This window comes from Schistocerca americana, chromosome 3 (assembly GCF_021461395.2).
Source record: "Schistocerca americana isolate TAMUIC-IGC-003095 chromosome 3, iqSchAmer2.1, whole genome shotgun sequence".
Taxonomy (NCBI): Eukaryota; Metazoa; Arthropoda; class Insecta; order Orthoptera; family Acrididae; genus Schistocerca; species Schistocerca americana.
The window spans coordinates 410346139-410368663 of NC_060121.1; the positions used below are offsets into that span (position 1 = coordinate 410346139).

General features: G+C 45.9%; 1 protein-coding gene across 2 annotated transcripts in view; it reads left to right on the plus strand.

Moving 5' to 3' along the window:
- Positions 1-22525, plus strand: part of LOC124605751 (UBA-like domain-containing protein 1) — a 154925-nt gene that overhangs the window by 58694 nt on the left and 73706 nt on the right. For both annotated transcript variants that reach the window (XM_047137633.1, XM_047137634.1), the window contains exon 2: positions 16112-16186. In XM_047137633.1, the coding sequence (XP_046993589.1) occupies positions 16112-16186 (75 nt within the window). The remainder of the gene's footprint in view (positions 1-16111; positions 16187-22525) is intronic.

Here is a 22525-nt window from a genome sequence, read left to right on the forward strand (position 1 = left end):
CTTGGTGTTCATGTGTACTGAAACATTTGCCGTCTTCGTCTTAATGTATATGTGACGTTTGTTCTCCCGGGCAGACGGCCAATGATTCCTTCAATGCAGATGCACAGCTGTCTGTATGGGAATCGGTGAGATGCCGCGAGTAATGAGGCCAATGAGCAGGTGCAGTACGTCAATAGTGTGCGGTATAGGTTGAGAATTTGGGTAAGACAGAAGACGTGCTAGGGTAGTCCGTGCGATTGTGGGGACCACTGTGTCCGGATGGCATAGTGGTCAGCACAGCTGTGTAGTAAGCAGGAGACCCGCCTTAAAATCGTGGTTTGGCACAAATTTTCAGCTTGTCCCATTGTTATAAATCTATGTCCACTGGTAGTTAATGTCTTCAATTCCGTTGTGTCTTTGTCTTAATAGGATGAACACATTTTTATTATTTTTCAGTATGTGACGTAATAATTGTATTAATTTCAGTTTAATAAATACTGCGATGGTAAATAAGTGCTAAATACGACTAAAACTACCTTTCTGGATTCGGAAGGACGGCAGTTCAAGTCCCCAGGCGACCATCAAAATTTATGTTTTCTGTGCTTTCCTTAAATCGCTAAAGGGGATTGCCAACACAGTTCGCCGGACGGGGTGGCCGAGCGGTTCTAGGCGCTACAGTCTGGAACCGCGCGACAGCTACGGTCGCAGGTTCGAATCCTGCCTCGGGCATGGATGTGTGTGATGTCCTTAGGTTAGGTAGGTTTAAGTAGTTTTAAGTTCTAGGGGACTGATGACCTCAGAAGTTAAGTCCCATAGTGCTCAGAGCCACTTGAACCAACACAGTTCATCGTAGGACACGCCAGTTTCTTTCCCAACTTGATAGTGTACTCGATTTCCAGTGACCTCATCGTCCACGGGACCTTAAACTCTGATCTTCATTTCTTTCTATAAGTTTCGTAGCGCGTAGTCTGGTGGCTAGCGTTGCTGCCTCTGAATCACGGGCTCCCGGGTTCGATTCCCTGCCGGGTTTGGCATTTTCTCTGCCCGGGGTGTGTTGTCCTCATGATTTCATCGTCATCACCATCATTCGTGGCAGTGGTTATATTGGACTCTGTAAAAATCGGGACTTTGTACCGGCGCTGATGATCGCACAGTTGAGTGCCCCAGAAACCAATTATCATCATCCTTCTATAATATAGTGAAACACAAATGAATAAAAACCCTTTTTAACGCAGTATGTGTTTAGGATTACCCCCCCCCCCCCCAAGCCGCGAAACGGTGGACACGTGACATTTTTGTCTCATAAAAAGTGTTACTTTTTTTATCTGATCTAAGCTCCCTGCGATTTTGTATACTTAGGTTTTTACACCCTATACAGTGTTAATCAAAATCCTCACACCCTTACACCACAGCACGATTTCTTGCATACTAACAGTACAAAAGTGTCTGCAGCAGAATTTCACCCCATGAAAATTTCGATAGAAAGTAGACGTCGAAGAACGGCAGTTTAGCAACGCAAAAGTGTCTGTATCAGAATTTCACCCCACGCATATTTTCGATAGAGAGCAGACGTCGAAGAACGGCAGTTTAGCAACACAGTAACCACCTGTACAGCAAGTATGTGGTGCACAGTTAGTGCAGTAGAAAGCATTTTGCGCTGGAATACTCGATTTCAAATTCGGGTCTATCTGTAATTTTTTTCATGTATAATTTTGACCTTCCCAATAATGCAGCATTATACACTTGTTTCTTAAACGGAACATATCCTAAAACTACCATTTTTAAACATTGGACGTAACAGTTACTGGTCGAAGATGTCAGAAACAGTCGTGAATCTTACTAATCAGTTAAAGTGAATTATCAATCGCAAAGCACAGATAACTACAAAACTTATAAAAGGGGAGATATGCAACATACTCGTACATAGTACATTCAGTAAGAGCGGCCATTTGTAACATTTTATATACACTTTTAGTGACAGCGTTATAATCGATGGGACTTCCTATGTGGTAGTTCTAGAACCTTCGCGACGTCAAGGTCCATTCACACTGGATATTACCGGAACGGAAGGCAACATCGTCACATGGAGGTGTGCTTACACCAGGCGGAGCATCAGCATGTCAGTTTGCTTTCCTGGTATGGAACGGTGAAAGTGTTACAGACAGCTGTTACGGACAATATTTACATCGTAAATTTTCGACATTGCTGAGAATGAAAAGAATAGGAAATGTGACGCGCAAACATTTCGGTACATCTACTTCTTTTCACTCGTACATACACTTCAAACAATATTATGAAGCCAGAAAATAGAGCCTCTCTACCTTACCCATTGTGCTTTGGAAGTACTAAATAAAATCTAAAAAACTGTATTTTTCTCTTTGAACAGAACTGAGTTTCATTGTAAAAAAAAAAATGAAAATTGTTTCATCGCTATACGTTCTTATTCACGCACAGAATAGGCGTTTCTTTGTCCAGAGACAGTGAAGATTAAATCATTTCTCCATTTCAGATATTTAGCCTCTTTGTGGAATAACATTTATAGCAAACCCATTCAAGTTCACATTGAGCCTTCACGAACGGTCATGAAACGCAAGCAAACAATAAAATAAAAATTAAGAAGACACAAAAGTACTAGTTTCACTGCGATTGCATGAGTGAGAGCGCGGACAAAAAAATAACCTTCGATGTTTATCAGCCGACGCCGGTAGCGCCCCCCCCCCTCTCCTTCGACTTTCCTCTTCGCCGCCCCCCCCCCCCCACTACCTCCCCCCCTTCCCATCTCCACCCCACCCCCCCCCCCTGCGGGTTCGGGGGTAAGAATAGGCCCGCGGTATTCCTGCCTGTCGTAAGAGGCGACTAAAAGGAGTCTCAAACGTTTCGGCCTTCTGTGATGGTCCCCTCTTGGGTTTGACCTCCTTTTTTCAAAATTTCTGTTGTTAGTGCGTGCCATTTGGGGAAGGACGCCTTACGTGGTGTTTTTCTATTGGTCCCTCATGCACCACCATCTTGCATGTTACCTATTGTCGTGTGGGGGGGATTACACCCAACATCTTCTGGGTTGTCTCCTTCTCGTCTTGTGCGCAATCCTCTTATTAGCGCCCACGACAACTGTGGACCCTTTCAACACCTAAAATCCAGCACGGTAGCCAGTCCGTTGTGGTGGGGTCGTCATGTACCCTCTTGGTGGTAGCCCCCTGACCACGCAGGGACCGCACTACAGATGCCAGAGCTGTTTCCTCCCCATGCATGCCAAGGAGTATGTGCCCATCTTGTCTGGGGCACGGGGACTCCGGGCAACGGGATATCGGCCAGGTACCCATTGCTTTGGCTGGGTGGCGCCCTTGGGGAGAGCCCTCGTTCGGAGTAGGTGGCATCTGGGCGGATGTGGCGCAATGAAGCGCAATAAATCACACCAAGCTGGTGGTCGCACGGCCACCAGCGTCTCTAAACGAGGTAGATTAGACTTTGATGCTGCGCAATATGACCCTCAGTCGTTCCCCTCGTTGGCTGCGCCATGGGAGGGACGCCGATCTAGTGCCAAGCGGGAGCCTTATGTACCGCAATACCTTGTCTGCAGCAGGACTGATGGTGACTCCTTTCTTACGACGAAGCCTCTGTTTTTTGTGGAACACCTGGAGGATAAGTTTGGGGAAGTGGCGGGGTTGTCTAAAATGAGGAATGGGTCCATCCTCCTCAAGACGTCCTCCCCAGCCCAGTCACGAGCGTTGCTCTTGTGTGATAAGCTGGGTGACGTCCCTGTTACCGTCTCTCCCCACAGTAGCTTAAATATGGTCCAGGGGATTATTTACCATCGTGACCTCTTGTTACAATCCGATGACGAGCTGAGAGCCAACTTGGAATGACGTGGTGTACATTTTGTCCGTCATGTACATAGAGGACCCAAGACTAACAGGGTGGCCACCGGTGCCTTTATCTTGGCCTTCGAGGGTGATGTCTTGCCCGAGAAGGTCAAGGTGATGGTTTACCATTGTGACGTCAAGCCATACGTCCCTCCCCCGATGCGGTGCTTCCAGTGCTGGAAGTTTGGGCATATGTCCTCCCGTTGCCCATCCAGCACTACATGTCAATATTGCAGACGCCCCTCTCATCCTGATTCTCCATGTGCGCCTCCGCCTGTATGTGTCAACTGTGGGAAGCACCACTCTCCATGCTCGCCGGATTGCCCCGTTCTTCATAAGGAGCGGAAGATCATGGAATTTAAGACCCTGGACCGGCTTACTTATCGAGAGGCAAAACTGAAATATGAAAGGTTGTATCCTGCTTCCATTCGAACATCTTATGCTGCAGCCACGTTATCGTCGCCCACTCGAGCGACGGTTGTCGCCTCATCTGTGCCGCCTTCAGTGGGCCCTCGGGGCCGTGCATCTCTGTCTGCCCCCCTCGTGCCTGGGGGCAAGCCTTCCTCTGTTGCCCCCTTAGCAGTTGGGGGCAAACCCTCTTCTGTCGCTCACCCCACGCTTTTCGGGAGTGACATCTCCTCCAAAACCGGGGGGCTCGATCCCTCCCCCTCCTTCTCCGCCGGCGTTGCCTCTGCCGGTTTCTCTCTCGCGGAAGGGGTCCCTCGGGGCTCTCCCTTCCTCCGTTTCTTCTCCTACCCAGCCGGATGTTAGCCAGTGGCTGAAGGTTCCGCCACCTGCTGGTCGTAGGGCTTCTGCGTCGTCATCAGCCTCCGACGCTCCTTCCGAGAAGCTCTCCCAGCCTTCTCACACTATGGGCCGACGTGAGAAGAAGGAACGGAATGTGTCCAAGAAGAAGGACGTTCCGGGGGTTTCAGTACCGCCTGCTGTACATAGTCCTGGCTCCGGGGATGAGGTGGAGATCCTCACCTCTGCCGCGGATCTCGCCCTCACGGAACCCTTGGGGGCCTTTCCTATGGACTCAGCTGACTCTCCCCCGGTGGCAGCAGTTGGCTCTGAGGCGCCGTCTGCCTCTTAGTCGCATTCACGCCCTCCCAGTCCCTTCCTGCTTCCATTCTCCAGTGGAACTGCGGCGGTTATTTCCGCCACCTGCCTGAGCTCTGGATGCTTCTGAGTGTTTCCCCTGTTCTCTGCATTGCTCTGCCGGAAACTTGGTTTCCGGCAATGCGGACCCCCGCCCTTCGCGGTTATCGGGGATACTATAAGAACCGCGCTGCCTGTCAACGAGCGTCAGGTGGGGTTTGCCTTTTTGTTCACCACTCTGTCTGTAGCTCGCCAGTACCCCTTCTGACGCCTTTAGAGGCAGTCGCTGCCAAGGTTGAGCTCTCGCCGGCTATTACTGTTTGCTCTGTTTACATTCCTCCGGATGGGGAGCTCCCCCGACATGTCTTGGCTGCGCTGCTGGCTGAACTCCCGCCACCTTTGCTGCTTCTGGGCGATTTCAATGCCCACAACCCTCTATGGGGTGGGACTGTCTCCGATGACCGCGGTCGGGCCGTGGAGCATGTGTTGGCTCAGCTCGACCTAAGCTTCTTGAATACCGGTGCTCCCACGCATTTCAGTGTGGCCCATGGCTCTTTCTCGGCCATCGATCTCTCTCTTTGCAGCCCTGGGCTTGTCCCATCCTTCCACTGGAGAGTGCATCCTGACCTGTGTGGTAGTGACCATTTTCCCATCTATTTATCACTGGCCCAGTGTCATTCTTCTGGGCGCCTGCTCCGCTGGGCTCTCCACAGGGCTGACTGGCCGGCTTTTACTTCTGCTGCAACCATTGAGTCTCCCCCACAGGGTGACATTGACGAGGTGGCCCGTGTCTTAACCACATCCATCATTTCGGCGGCCGAGGCTGCCATCCCCCGCTCTTCTGGACTCCCTCAGAGGAAGGCTGTACCCTGGTGGTCACCGGAGATTGCTGAGGCTATTCGCGACCGTAGGCGGGCTCCCCAGCGTCATAGGCAGCACCCGTCTCTGGAGATCCTCATCGCCTTTAAGAGGCTCCGTGCCTTGGCCCGTCATCTTATAGCCCGGCGTAAGCAGGAGTGCTGGGAGAGGTATGTCTCATCCTTGGGCTCCCGTGTCTCCCCCTCGCTCGTGTGGTCCCGGATCCGGCGGATTTATGGATACCAGACCCCTATGAGTGTACCTGGGCTCTCCTTGGACGGCGCTGTCTGCACGGACGCTGCCGCCATTGCTGAACTGCTTGCCGCGCACTTTGCTAAGAGCTCTGCGACTGCATCTTATCCCCCCGCCTTTCGCTCTCTAAAGGAGCGAGCCGAGCGGACGCCTTTCTCATTCCACACGCGTCGTTCTGAAAAACACAATGCTCCTTTCAGCGAGAGGGAATTCCTCGCTGACCTCGCCGATTGCCCTGATACAGCACCAGGACCAGACTGCATCCACGTGCAGATGCTGAAGCATCTCTCCAGGGACTGCCAGAGACACATTCTCGCGATATTTAACCGCCTTTGGAGCGAAGGCGTGTTCCCGTCGCCATGGCGAGAGGGTGTTACTGTCCCCATCTTGAAGCCCGGTGCGGACCCACTGGCGGTGGACAGCTATCGTCCCATTACCCTCACCAACGTTTTGTGCAAATTGCTCGAACGTATGGTGGGGCGGCGTTTGTGTTGGGTCCTTGAGTCGCGCGGTCTCCTCGCTCCATCCCAGGGTGGCTTCCGTCGGGGCCGGTCTGCAGCGGACAATTTGGTGCAGCTGGAATCTGCTGTCCGTACGGCCTTTGCCCGACGTCAGTATCTCGTTGCTGTACTTTTTTATCTGCGGAAGGCGTATGACACCACATGGAGGCATCACATCCTTGCTACGTTACATGACTGGGGTCTTCGTGGTCAGCTCCCGGCTTTTCTTCAAACCTTTTTATTGCGCCGCTCTTTCCGGGTGCAAGTGGGTGCCGCCTCTAGTTCATCTTATATGCAGGAAAATGGGGTCCCGCAGGGCTCGGTGTTGACCGCCTCCTTATTTGTCGTGGCCATTAATGGTCTGGCTGCAGCCGCGGGGTCTTCGGTGTCTCCTTCTTTGTATGCCGACGACTTCTGCATCTCCTTTAGCTCCATGACTACAGGAGTCGCCGAACGCAGGCTGCAAGTAGCCGTTCGCAAGGCAGCATCATGGGCTCTGACTCACGGTTTTCAGTTCTCTGCAGCCAAGACTCGAGTTATGCACTTCTGCAGACGTCAGACGGTCCACCCTCATCCTAAACTTTACCTCGACGGCCACCTGCTTGAAGTGGTGGAGACTTGCCGCTTCTTAGGACTCGTGTTTGATGCCCGGCTCACGTGGGTTCCTCATCTTACTCAGCTGAAGCAAAAATGCTGGCGGCACCTCACCTCAACGCCCTCCGCTGCCTTAGCCACACGTCTTGGGGTGCAGATCGCTGCACGCTGCTGCGATTGTATGGAGCCCTTGTGCAGTCCCGGCTTGGTTGTGGGAGCCTGGCCTATGGGTCTGCATCACCCTCAGTGTTGAAGTTGTTAGACCCCATACACCACTGTGGGGTTCGGCTTGCAACTGGCGCTTTCCGTACGAGCCCCGTGGATAGTCTACTGGTGGAGGCCGGGGTTCCCCCGCTGCGGATTCGCCGCCATCGACTGCTCGCCGACTATGCTGTCCACGTGCATTGCTCGCCCGGCCATCCCAATCATCGCCTGCTTTTCCCTGCCGTGGTCCTCCATCTGCCCGAACGGCGACCTAGGTCTGGGCTTTCCATAGCTGTCCGCGTCCAGTCCCTGCTGTGTCCTCCATCTGCCCGAACGGCGACCTAGGTCTGGGCTTTCCATAGCTGTCCGCGTCCAGTCCCTGCTGTCCGAACTGGGGTCATTCCCTCTTCTGCCTCCCTTCCGGGTCCGTGCACCTACGCCTCCCTGGTGTTTGCCCCGGCCGTCCGTCCGTCTGGACTTGGCACAGGGACCCAAGGACTCGGTTCCGCCTGTGGCCCTCCGTCGCCGTTTTCTTGTGCTCCTAGCCTCATTTTCGGGCTGTGAGACTGTCTACAGTGATGGTTCCCTGGTTGATGGTCGCACTGCCTACGCTTTTGCTCACGTTGCCCATGTTGAACAGCGCTCCTTGCCGGCTGGCTGCAGTATTTTTACTGCAGAGTTGGTGGCCATATTGCGTGCTCTTGAGCATATGCGTTCCTGCTCAGGTACGTCCATCGTCATCTGCAGTGACTCCCAGAGCAGCCTCCAGGCCATCGACTGCTGCTATACCTCTTCTCCTCTGGCGTCCTCTATTCAGGAGTCTGTTTCCGCCATTACCCGCTCTGGTCGTTCGGTGGTCTTTATTTGGACGCCAGGTCACGTTGGCATCCCGGGGAACGAACGTGTCGACAGGCTGGCCAAAGGGGCGATCGACGCCCCAGCTTTGGAAATCGGCCTCACGGCTCGCGATCAGCAGCTGGTGTTGCGCCGTAAGGTGCTTGGGATGTGGACTGCTGAGTGGCATGGCATGACATCCCCAAATAAACTGCGGCTGTTAAGGAGACGACCGATGTGTGGCGCTCCTCCCTGCGGGCTTCTCGCAGGGACTCTGTTATCCTGTGTCGGCTCCGCATCGGCCATACATACCTGACGCACGGCCATCTTTTGCGTCAGGAGGATCCCCCCCTGTGTCGGTGTGGGTCCCGGCTGATGGTCGCCCACATTTTATTGGAGTGTCCCCGACTGCGCACCCTCCGGCAGTCTTTTAATCTCCCGGGCACTTTGCCTTTGGTTTTAAGCGACAATGCCTCCATGGCTGATGACGTTTTAAATTTTATCCGTGGTAGTCCTTTTTATGGTTCCATTTAGGGAGGTCCTGCTCCTTTCCCTTTGTGTGTCTCTTGTCCTCGAGTCTCTCATATTTGGTTGCAGATTTTAGTGTGTAGTCGGTTGGTTGACTCTTTCCCTTTTTTGTTGTCGTGGTCAGTCAACCAGTCTCCGGCCATCTTCTTTTCTTCTGTTTCCTTTTGTCTGGTGTTCATCTGTACTCTTCATGTCTGTAGTGTTCGTTACCGCATTTGTGTTCTTTTAGGGCCTGGGGGGGAGTCTCCTTCCCCTTGGGGTTTTACCTGCTTCGTGCATTTATGTCTCGCCTGTTTTTGGACTGGGGGACTGATGACCTTAGCTGTTTAGTCCCCCCTAAACATCCCAACAACCACCACCACCATCTCCACCAACATCAACGTCAAAACTTGCTTCCCGAAACCTTTGAACTTGACCCGTTCCATTCGGGTAACCTACACTTCACGACATGACGTCATTTCGATGTCACACACACTTCGAAGACCACAGGAACAGCTATCGACTTCCGTTAACATTCGATCCTGGATGGTTGGGAATCACCTTATTGGATTCCGTAATTTCGTGTCGTAGCTTGCGTGTTATGAAATTGCTGTGTGCCGCTTTAAGGCAATGGCACACTGAAGATTTATAAAAACGCACCATTCTCGGTTCAGTTTGTTGTAATTAAACCTCATATGATGGCATATTGGCGGTTAAAGCCTTCCGTGAGATCATGTGGTAACACACACTATCAATCAGAAAAAAAACCTTGGAAAGGATTGACTCGTATGCAAGGGAATTAAAAGGTAACTTAGTTTCGAGCCATGTATAAAGTATGAAAGAACATTTACGAGCTTTTTCTTTTATGACACTTCATTGCCAAACAAACCTGTCTTCAATTAAAGTACATCTTTAACCAACAATATGGCGTTTCTCCGTAAATTTTGTTTCAACAAATTTTACCAATGCTGACGTGTTATTGGATTCAATGCTGGCTTTCAACTTTTTTTGCTTGTAAGTCGTCTCACTTTCGGGGTTGATGTAGGCATATTAGAAAAAACTGTACAACTTTTAATAAGTTTCGAAATTATTTCTTGCGAACAGTTTAGTCAGTCCACATAAATGCAGAATGCTTCGAGATGACTGGGTGTTTGTGTTGTCATCATCATTCATCCACGTGGCAAGATTGGACTGAGAAAAGGTTGGGAATTTGTACGGGCGCTGATAACCGCGCAGTTGAGCGCCCCACAATCCAATCATCATCATCATCATCATCATCATCATCATAAATGCAGAACTTCACAAATTTATAAACGACGTAACTTCGATGTTAAAGTATCCGACATTAAAGAAAAACCATAACCTCTACTTCTCTCTACTCGAGGTGAAACGTTAGTGTCACGTGTTGTGAACCGAACGATCACAGAAGTCGTTAGATAGCACTTTTCGTCTTGTATACCGTGTGTGACGTCAAAATGACGTCACGTTTGCAAGAAGTGTTGTGAACTGTAGGTTACTCGTTCCACTCACGGCGCTATGGAATGCCGCCATTCGAAATGCATTGTAGGATGTGTTGACGCTCCGTTCTGTGGCGTAAAGTGTGAATCGACATTTGAGGAGCCGCCCCTGTAATGGAACCGGAAGATACGTAACATCATCTTTCGAGACACTGTCGTCGTCATGTTGTCACGATAAGTTAGCTTAGCGGCGCTGGGTTGCGCGAATCTGGTGCGCCGGCTGGAGACAGTGCGATATGTCGCGGGCGGAGAACCGGTCCGCCTGGGAGAGGGCAGGGCGGCGTAACGCGAGCAGCGTAGCGTCACGGCTCGGCGCGCCGGCTGGCCTCGTATTGACGTCGCTGCAGCCGCCTGGTGCTCTGAGTCACTCGCCAAGCGCGGCCTTCCTGGGTCGGCTGCAGCTGAACCGTTACAGCGGCAGCGCGGGCCGTCGTCCCGTCGCGCGGGCAACGCGCGTAGGAGGCTAGCTAGCACAAGGGCGACCCTACTGAGTAGCGTTTGAGTCTTCTACCCAACCACTACATGGCCTCCCAAAGTCTATAGAGTCGAAATGATACATATGGTTGTTGTTGTTGTTGTTGTTGTTGTTGTTGTTGTGGTGAGACTGATTGATGCAGCTCTCCATGCTACTTTATCCTGTGCAACCTACATACTTCTGAATCTGTTTAGGGTATTCATGTCTTGGTGTCCGTCTACGATTTTTACCCTCTGCGCTTCCCTCCAATACTAAATTGATGATCCCTTGATGCATCAGAACGTGTCCTAACAACGGATCCCTTCTTCTAGTCAAGTTGTGCCACAAATTCCTCTTCTCCCCAATTCTATTCAATACCTCCTCATCTGATCTACACATCTAATCTTCAGCATTCTTCTGTAGCACCACATTTCGGATGCTTCTATTCTCTTTCTGTGTAAACTAGTTATCGTCCATGTTTCACTTCCATACATGGCTACACTCCATACAAATACTTCCAGAAACGACTTCCTGACACTTAAATCTATACTCGTTGTTAGCAAATTTCTCTTCTTCAGAAACGCTTTCCTTGCCATTGCCAGTCTACATTTTATGTCGTCTCTACTTCTAGTCATCGTTTATTTTTCTCCCCTAATAGCAATACTCATCTACTACTTTAAGTGTCTCATTTCCTAATCTAATTCCCTCAGCATCACCTGATTTAATTCGACTGCATTCCATTATCATCGTTTTGCTTTTGTTGATGTCCATCTTCTATCCTCCTTTCAAGCACTGCCCATTCCGTTCAGCTGCTCTTCCAGGTCCTTTCCTGTCTCTGACAGAATTACAATGTCATCAGCAAACCTCAAAGTTTTTAAGTCCTACTGTGATTTTTTCTTTCGTTTCCTTTACTGCTTGCTCAATATACACATTAAATAGCATTGGGGATAGGCTACAACCCTGTCTCACTCCCTTCCCAACCACTGCTTCCCTTTCATACCCCTCGACTCTTATAACTGCCATCTACTTTCTTTACAAATTGTAAATAGCCTTTTGCTCCCTGTATTTGACCCTTGACACCTACAGAATTTGAAAGAGAGTATTCCAGTCAACATTGTCAAAAGGTTTCTCTAAGTCTACAAATGCTAGAATCATAGATTTGCCTCTCCTTACTTTATCTTTTAAGATAAGTCGTAGGGTCAGTATTGCCTCGCGTGTTACAACATTTCTACGGAATCCAAACTGTTCTTCCCCGAGATCGGCTTCTACTAGTTTTTTCATTCGTCTGTAAAGAATTCGTGTTAGCATTTTGCAGCCGTGGCTTATTAAACTGATAGTCCGGTAATTTTCACACCTGTCAACACTTACTTTCTTTGAGATCGGAATTATTATACTCTTCTTGAAGTCTGAGGGTATTTCGCGTGTCCCTTACATCTTGCTCACCATGGTGGAGCTTTATCGGGGCTGGCTCTCCCAAGGCTATCAGTAGTTCTAATGGAATGTTGTCTGCTCCCGGGCCCATGTTTCGACTATACATGTGGTAAAGGATCCTAAAGTGTAGACTGACCAGTGCGGCAATCTGCCTATCGAGAAGTGAATACTGAACGTTCTGAGACTGTCTGTTTACGTTCACACACTCCCGGTCGTCGACGAGCAAGGGGATATTAGCTCCGGCCCAGGTGAGATCACGAGAAATAGGACCCTAAAATAAACACTCCAGTCACATTAATGTGACCACCGCCTGTGCTCGACGTCAACGCGCAGTAATCGCTCACAGGCGACAGGTGGAAGCAGTGGAGTGTATATAAACCGTGTCTGGGGACGTGGAAAACAGTGCAGTCGTTGGAATGCGAAAGTGGAGCGGTTTATCTGACGTCCAAAAGGGCGTGATCATTGGCTTTCGGGCCAAGGGTGGATGCATTTCCGAAATGGCTAAGTTCGTAAAAGGTTCGCGTGCTTTCGTCGTTAAAATGTACCGTGCAAGGGAAAATGGCGTTGCTCAAAAACGGCTCCGAGCCAACTGTAGTGGACTGTGGATGACAGGGACGAACGACAGCAGCGGAGATGTGTACAGGCGAATAGACGTCTAACTGTTGAGCAACTGCCCGCTCAGATAAACCAAGGGGCTGCCAACACCGTCTCCTCAACGACTGTTCAGCGACGTTGCTGCGTGTTGGTCTCCGCAGCAGGCGCCTGGTTCATGCCTCGATGTTGACTACTGTTCATGGCAAGGCTAGTATTTGCCGCCAGCACCACAACTTGACACCCACCGGGTAGCACATGTGGCGTTTTCGGATGAATCACGTTTTACGCTCCATCGGACGGATATCGTTGGCGTGTACGACGTGAAACGCATGAAAGCGAACACCCTTTCAACTTCACTCGGGCTTGTACACAACCTTTTATCATGACTCGTCTGCGAAAAGGATTTGGATGTGTACAGTTGCATTCGCGCCCTATATAATAAATAGCCAGCCTAAGTACAGCAGTGAATGAATTCAAGTATTTGTCTGAGTCACGACCGCCCCCAAATGATTTACACCGACAACAGTTTAGAGTGAAAACGTCCTTATTTTACTAAATCACATCCACGATCAAAAGACCCGACCTTTGTCCCCTATCCAAAAAATGGTTCAAATGGCTCTGAGCACTATGCGACTTAACTTCTGAGGTCATCAGTCGCCTAGAACTTTGAATTACTTAAACCTAACCAACCTAAGGACATCACACACATCCATGCCCGAGGCAGGATTCGAACCTGCGACCGTAGCGGTCGCTCGGCTCCAGACTGTAGCGCCTAGAACCGCACGGCCACTCCGGCCGGCTGTCCCCTACCCTCTGTCCTGTGTCCGGTCACGTGACACTACATTAGTCAAATATATTATTTCTAAACATGGCCATCATGCATTTACAATGTTACAATATTAAAATACGTAAAACTAAATACCTTATATTATTTTGTAGACAATCATCAGATTATTTACGTATTTAAGGGCACTCCACTTTTTGGCAGTTTCACCCCTCTTCTTTTGTTTAATCACGTCTTTGCCTAAAAGGTGTGGCATACGAAATACTCATTTTGCTCTACATAGATCGAAAACTGAACAGTACCTCCACAATAAAAGACAATAACTTATTATGCAGAGGTTCTCAAACATACTTACAACTTAATTTTTATTTTAAACATGTTCTTTAATGTACAAATTATTATCCCTGCTACTATGCTTTAAATTTGAGTTTTGAACTGTTTTGAAGAGCTCTTATGTTGATGGAGTACTCCTATTTCAGTGATCAGATACCCAGCAAATCCAATGATTAGCAAGTCAAGCATACCTTACATTATTAACATATGTACCAAGTTATGCACTGAGACATAGGCAATTATGTAACTAAGTAATTCAGTGTGAAACTGTTACATGCTGGCTCCTCTCTTTATCAAGAAGGTGACTCCATAAATATATTGACTTGTGCTTGCTACACCCCAACTGTTCTTCCACAGTAAACGTTACCACATCCAGCAAATTAGTTATACTATTACAGTATCCCTTGTAACCTCACACCCTGCAACCAGAGGGGAGCGTTATTATCCTGGGAAAGTTTTTCGTGGCATTTCCTTGGTGAGCTCGTCGTTCTGGACCGCAAAGCGGATCAAAACAAGTAAGCATCTATCCTTGGGGACATAGCCAACCCCTACATGCTGTTTGTTTTTTTCCTCGGCACGATGGCATCTACCAGCAGGACAAAGCGCAACGTGTCACAAAGGACAGTGTAACGTATGTGGTTGGAAGACCACCAGGATGAGTTTACCGTACTCCCCTGGCCACTAAACCCCCTATTTAAACTCGGTAGTGAATCTGTGGGACCACCTCGATCGGCCTGTTCGCGCCATGGATCCTCGATCGAGGTAATGGCGTTGGCATGGCTCCATATGTCTGTCGGTACTTTCCAGAACCTCATTGACACTCTTCCTGTACGTCTCGCAGCGTCCCTCTACAGCATTGTACTACCTGCATTCTGTGCATCGTCATGGTTTCGCGGCGTAAAGACTGTTCCATAAAATTTCGGGCGTGCAGCCGCATAAATTCAGCTTCTTCTTCTAATATGTCGGCTGAATACCGTCCAGCCATCTTCAGAATGAACCGAGGTGACTAACGCTCTAGCACTTGCTCCGTCCTTTTGAACTCGAGGACCGAACCACTGCGTATGCGGCCAAAGATCCACAAGGCTCCAGATACGTTGATAGGCGGCAAAGAGGTGTAACATATGCATGGAAATTAAATCTTTGGCTGCGCAGTCGATCCACACGGTGTTATCGATGTGTCACGGAGAGCTGCACCGTCGCGACGTCTTTGTGATTTAATTACGGGAATTGCTGAATTCCATGATTTGTCCAAGCTGAAGCCGCTAGCTCTATTAATTAAATTTGTCGGTCAGTAGTGAAATAAGCAGTTGAAATTCGGTTGGCGACGAATTTAATTAATAGAGACATCGGCTTCAGCTTGTACAAATCATAGAATCCGGCACTTTCTGTAGTTAAATCACAAAGACGTCGCAACAATGCAGCTCTCCGTGACACACCGACATCACCCTGTGGATTGACTGCGCAGCCTTAGATTTAATTTCCATGCATATGTTTACACCTCTTTGCCGCCTATCAACGTCTCTGGTGCCGTGTTTATCTTTGGCCGCATACGCAGAGAGGTTCGGTCCTCGAGTTTAAGAGGACGGAGCAAGTACTGAAGCGTTAGTCACCTCGGCTCGTTCTGAAGACGGCTGGACGGTATTCAGCCGAAATATTAGAAGATGATGAATTTATGCGGCTGCACGCCCGAAATTTTACTTTCATTCTTATTATTATTAGGAAAATATTATTGCAGTCTCCATTGATGAGTACTATTCCTATTTTCTCTTGGTTGGTGTATATTGTACTCACAGAAATCTTCAAATGAAGACGGTTAACTGAATGACCGGTGTGTATGCTTGTTTCCATGTTTTTACGTCAGCTCTAGTAAGTGGACGAGTTAAGTTACGCCGGGTGCTCACTGGGTGTTGGAACAGGAGGGTCGAAGTGAAATTTGTGTTACATTTTTGATTACGGCCTACTTACGTGAATGGTAGACTGTAATACGTTTCGAACATGTTTTGAAGAGAGGAGGTGGACTGCTGAATAAAAATGTAGGCCACTACTTCAAAAAGGCGTACTTGTGTTTATATCTTCGTAAACAAACGAAGTCACAAAACACGCAGTCATGTTCGTTGTGGTTCTGCTGGTAACTTAGCAACATTTGCTTGATAGGTTTTTTTCATGTGGTCAAAAAGTTATTTGAGGTGGTCGAGATAAATAGGATACCGCTACAGCATTTTTATCCGCATCTAATGAAGAGAAAACGGAACGCTAGAGAGGGGACTCATTGCCGCTGTACTAAACTGTGGCTCCCGTTTCTGTTGCAGACGGCGCTGAGCATCTTCTTCCAGGAGGCGGCCGTTCCCAGCTGTCCGCAGCCGCCAGGCTCCAATTTTGGACAGGTGAGCGGACGAGTTGTGACCTATGGTCTCCGATGTCGCTCATTTCTTACCAAGAACAATAACCGGTGGTAAAAAAAGCTCCGCAGGTATCTAAATGGGTAAAACCGTTTTTTTTGGGGGGGATCACGTAGTCATGGAAAAGAAAAAGAAACTAAATTTACTGTTTCCCTTGTCTGTAGTGTATTGTGGAGCTTGGTGTAAGGCCGTAAAAGCCTCATTGGGTGGACAATCTGTACAACAGGCGTGGTGCAAAGTTTAATCATAGTCACGACACTCATCATTTTTGTTACGCACTGTGACAGCAGCGCTCCAAGCGGACAGTAAGCTACACTTCTGAATACGATGTCGAGTGAGTGGGAACAGTATCTTTCGTGTTATTCTTTGACATTTTCAGTGGGGAGATACATGATCTGTTGATTTAAAACATGTGTCGGTAAAAATCCTACGTCAAGATTGCAGATTTTCACAATTGATTACCGGTTTCGGCACATGACGAGCCATCCTCAGATCTAAAATACAGAAAGTTGTATACAAAAAGCGAACAGCAAAAAATTCGTTCAGTATTTGAATTTCCGTTACGCTGTTGATACCAATCTAAAATGGTGTTCAGTCATTACACACCGTCGTAGTCTCAGAGCAAAGTCGACCTAAAATGAAAACTCGAAGTTTATTATGCAAACTTACAACGTTAAACACTAATCAAATAATGTTACAGTGCCCATATTACCACACACGTCGCTATCAATCGTTTATATACATGTACGGCTATACGAGCTGTATAAGAATATTTGATTAATGATTAACTTTTGCCATTTACATAACCAATTACGATTTTTCATTTTAGGGCGACTTAACTCTAAGAATACGACGATGTGTAATGACTGTCACACACTGAACAACATTTTAGATTGGTGTGTACTGCATAATGGAAATTCAAATATTGAATGTATTTTTTACTGTTCACTTTCTATATACAATTTTCTGCATTTTATGTCTGAGGGCGGGACTTTAACGAGCCGAAACCGGTAATCAATAAAGAAAATTTGTAGTTTTGACGTAGGTCTTGTATTCACACAGGTTTTAGTATCCTTTACATTGCTCTGTAACATAGTTTTTACACTAGGGAGCGTATGTAGTGGCATAAAAATCGACACTAACTAGAAAATGACACCATATTTGTCTTTCATTACCTTCCTAAGGACCCTGGGAGGTATGAAACAGTACAATACAGAACAGTTTTTATACTTTTTTTACGATTCTCTTCTCACCTACGGATATTTACTGAAAAATGTCGTTTTCTTTTAAAAGCAAAAAAATTGCAAACAATGTGAAGTTTTCTTCACTACACTTCAAGTCAGATCAGTGAATGAAGGAAACTTTTATGCAATGCAATACCTACACTGAAACTTCCTTGCAGAAATATGTACTTACATAAACTCGAATTCGGGACCTACGCCTGCCGCGAGCACTGACTGAGCTACTCAACTACGACTCACGACCCGTCCGCGCAGCTTTACTTCCGCCAGTACTTCATCTCCTACCTTCCAAATTTCACAGAAGTTTTCCTGATAAATCTGCGGGATTCTCAGTTGGTGGAACATTTGCCCGCGAAAGGCAAAGGTCCCGAATTCGGGCCTCGATACAGCACACAGTTAATCTTCCACGAATTTTCGTAACAGCGCACAATCTGCTGCAGTGTGAAAATTTCGTTTGCAGTACCTACATTTTTAACGTACCAAATAAGCCATCACAATTTTTCGTAACACAGAAGAAACCAATTCCACAATTGTTGCTACGTCTGCGCCACAGACTGCAGGAATCTTCAGCTTATTCGCTTTTGAAGCAAGAGTAATTACACTTATAAAATATTCGTGTTTTAGAAAGTCAAGTGATGCTTAAGACAGGGCGAATCATTAGAGCCGTACATAATTGTTACATGTCAAAAGAGTGTCTATCAACAAAATAACAACACACAACAGAAATATATGTATGCTTCTCAATCGTGAAATATATGTTTATGTTTTATTGCTTTTAAGTGAAGTAAACTGAAATTATACATTTATTCTAAAGTATTTGTTCATGAATAAGTTGCCAGTCCCAAGTCCGGGGCCTCATTTCGCAAGTGATGAGGAAGGAGGAGGGGGAGGAGTAACACCTCGTTAAAAAACACGGGTCCATCTGGCTCCGGATGGCACCTGCCTAGGGTTACTAGGTGAAATCAACAGTCTCAAAGGCGGAAGAGGAAGTTCAGATTCCCAACGGCGGAGAGAGCGGAAGAATTACCTCCAGGACTCACAATCTTGGTTATATTTTTTGTGGCCTTTGGACCACACCCACAATAACTTTCATCAATCATGGAAGTATGTGATGTAAACTATTTTACCCCAGGTGGACGATCCACCGTACGCCAGTACGTCAGCAGAGTCTGCAACATTGCACAAAGACCAGTTGGAGTGTCTTAGAATCTCATCCAAATTTCAACATAGGCAATCAACATACCTAGCAACTTTCAATGCAAACTCATTGTTGAAAACCGGAAAACTGAAACATCTAACAGATCCACAACATACTCATAACAGCCATTCAAGAAACACGATACATGGATACAGATACCTTCGATTCCAAAGATTTTAGGATATACAAAGGGAAAGTGGGACCGAGAGTAACGAAAAATGTACCACATCTTGGAACAGCCTCTATAATCAACAAACAAATCTTGAACTCAATAGTTGACTTTGATTCCCAATCAGAAAGAATCTCAAGTCTTACATTCACAAGCACAAACAAAATCTACACAATTAGCAATGCACATGCCCCTATAAATGAAGATAACAGGGAAAACAAAGAAAAAGTGGAGGCCTTTTGGAATCATCTAGATGACATTATTCAGAAAATTCCATCATCATTCTTCTTGGAGACTTTAATGCAGAGATTGGTAAAGAAAAAAGATATAAGAAAATAGTTGGAGGCTATCCTGCAAACAAAAGAACAAACAGAAATTGTGTGAGGCTAATAGAACTTTGCCAAGAACACAATTTAATTCTTAAATCTACAGCTTTCAAGAAACTACCACGAAGACAAAAGACATGTATATCCCCAAATCCTAGCCTTGGGGAATTTCAACTTGATCATGTAGCAATCAAGAAGATTTCTCGCAAAGAAATCATGAATGTTAGAGCACTCAAGGGTGCAAATTTGGATTCAGACCACTACCGTTCCAAAATTAAGTTCAAAGTCGCCCCAAACAGGAAACGCAGCATGAAACAAATTGAGGGTCGGAAGTACAGCACGGAAAAAATATTAAAATCAGATGAATTCACAAAAGCAACAGAAACCATTCAGACACAAAGCTACGAGAATATCAAGGAAAACATCATTACTACAGCCGAACGGATAGCACCTAACATAAAAAGTAAAAAACATGACTGGTGGTTGCTTGGAATGTGATGCCCTCATTGAAACAATAAAACAGGCTTGGCAAAACTGGCAATCACAGAAAACAGAAGAAAGCAGATAGAATTTCATTACAGTTAGAAAACTGGTAGGTAAAAATATAAAATGGATTAAGAAGGCACATGAAAACAAAACTCTCCTCCAAATTGATGAAGAACTTGCTAAAAACAACATAAGAGAAGCTTTTACAGAACTTTCAAACAAAGGTTAACTACATACAAAGCACCCACTCTCCAATTTAGAGATGTAAATGGGACCGTCGCTCACAATAACACGGAAAACTGCAAAGTACTAGCAGGCTACCTTGAGAAAATCTTGAATTGTGCACCCTTCCTTGAAAAATTTGAATCCATCCAAAATAACATTGAGAAGCCGGACTCAGAACTACGGACGACTGAAGAACTACATAAGGTCATTTCAGAACTTAAAAACAACAAAGCGTCCGGAGAAAACCAAATAGTGACCGAACTATGGAAAAAGGCTGACACAAATGCAATTACATCCCTTCAGTGTGTTTTCGATAAAATCTAGAAAGAAGAAGAGATGCCCACAGAATGGAGAATAGCTCTCATCCACCCTATCAACAAGAAAGGTTTGAAGACGGACCCCAAGAATCACAGAGGAATACCACTGCTCTATATAACATACAAGATTCTTTCTAAAGTCCTTTTGAACAGGGCAGAGCCGCAATTGGACCCGCAAATCGGGGATCACCAGGGAGCTTTTATAAAGGGTAGATCGTGTTCAGAACAAATACTAAACCTCAAAAATATCTTGGCATACCAAAAATCAAGGGCAAAGACATATTTAATCTTATTCATTGATTTCAAAAAAGCATAAGATTCGTTTGATAGAGATTCTGTATTATCAGTCCTGGAAGAAATGGGTTTGGATAAGAAAACAACTAATATTATAAAAGCTACCCTTACAAATACTTTTTCGAAGGTTAAATTTATGGGCGAATTATCGGAACCCTTTGAAATAAAAAATGGAGTGCGATGGGGGGATGGGTTCTCATCGTTGCTGTTCAATTGTGCATTTGAGGAAGTAGTCAGAGAATGGAACACAAATATTAAGAGTGGTATAAGACTGGGTTGCAAAAAGAAGAACCTTAAAGTAAATTGCATTGCTTTTGCAGATGATATGGCCCTTTTTGCTGAAACAATGGAAGAAGCACAGGAGCAAATCCTTGAACTAAAGAAACAAGCAGGTAAAATAGGTCTTCACATCTCCTTTGATAAAATGAAGATATTGACAAACATCAAGCATTCATGTAAATACCTCAAAGTTCAAGAACAAAAGATTGAAAGAGTAAAAGAATTCAAATATCTCGGAGAATGGATTAGTTGGAATGCTGGAGAAAGAAAAGCAATAGAATCCAGAAAAAATAAACTTGATTTGGCCTTCCAACCAACAAAAAATACATACAATAAAAAATCCCTTTCATAGGGATCCAAAATTACACACTACAAGACAGTGATTAAGCCAGAAGCAGTGTATGCAGCCGAAACACTAAACATGAATTTCAAAAGCCAAATGGAGAAACTTGAGCTAAAGGAAAGAAAAATTTTAAGAAAAATCATATGACCAAAATTTCAAGACAATAAAATTATATACATCAAAAATGAAACTCTCTACAAGAAAATTGAAAAACTTTCAGATACTATGCGAAAAAGGATAAATTTTTATGGTTATCTTCTCAGTATTAATTCCAATAGATGAACTAAACAAATCTTTGACTTTTTCCGTAACCGGAAACCGAAACCCAACTGGTTTAAAGAAACAGAGGAAGACATAGTAGAATTAAAGATTTCAGAAAATTCGCGTATTGATCGAACAGCAAAATTAATTATTAAAGATTAAAACATAAGGTTCCAAGACATATCTACACAAAAGACCAAACCCTTCATCTCGAAAGAAGAGAGGAAAAGAAGATCAGAAAGAATGAAGAAATACTGGGCCCTAAGAAAAGAACAACGCATAAAGAAATGATTGATCCAGCGTACCCCAAAGAGAGTGAAACGAAAGAAGAAAAATGAGTTGTAGCTTATGTCCCTGAACGTTCATTTCTCGATCACTCATGTTCTTGATAATTTCCGAAAGCATGGAAACAAACATGTAATAACTGTTTCATTAAAGAGATGGAAAAATAATTACAAATAAACATCTGTTTTATTGCTGGTTTTCCTCCCGCCAGGGTTGCCAGTTGTTCCAACTGTCAGACGGTAATTATTTTGTTCTCAGAAGTGAGTGTCGCGACTATATATGTTAGGCTGTTGTTTAACTGAGTTTCGTAGTCTCATCGTACTCCCCAGGATATTTTGATTGCAACTCATTGTAGTGGTTTACTTTTTTTTTTGGCTAATGTAAACATAAATAGTCGGCAGAAGTTCCGCTGCTGCAAGTTTTCTATAATCTTATTTTTATCTGGAGTGTTTACCGTCGGGTCCATGACTCCTTACATTCGTAAAATACAAAGCAAGTAACATCAGCCTTCTGTCGCAAATGTTGTTTCTGTTCGTACTTCTAGCGTGCACAGTTTATAACAGAAGTAAATAGCTCTACATAATTGTTCTTTACGGCACATCTGTTTCATCTGACTAGACTAACTTATATCTTTAATAGGGTCTGTAGAAACTGTCGTCAAAAAATAATGACAATATATTAAGCAACTTAAGATGAGCCTTACCAGAATGATATACATCGCGCTTTAATTAAAACCTTGTTGGAGACTGCTGACGTCCACTCCTTTATATTTTACGACTACAAACATGAGCTTCCGCAGAAATTCAGCCGTGACGGACAATATTCTAAAACAGGTATTTTTTATGTAACTGATTTGGTGAGCTCCAAGAGGCAAAGAAAACTTGTTGTGTACTGAACATT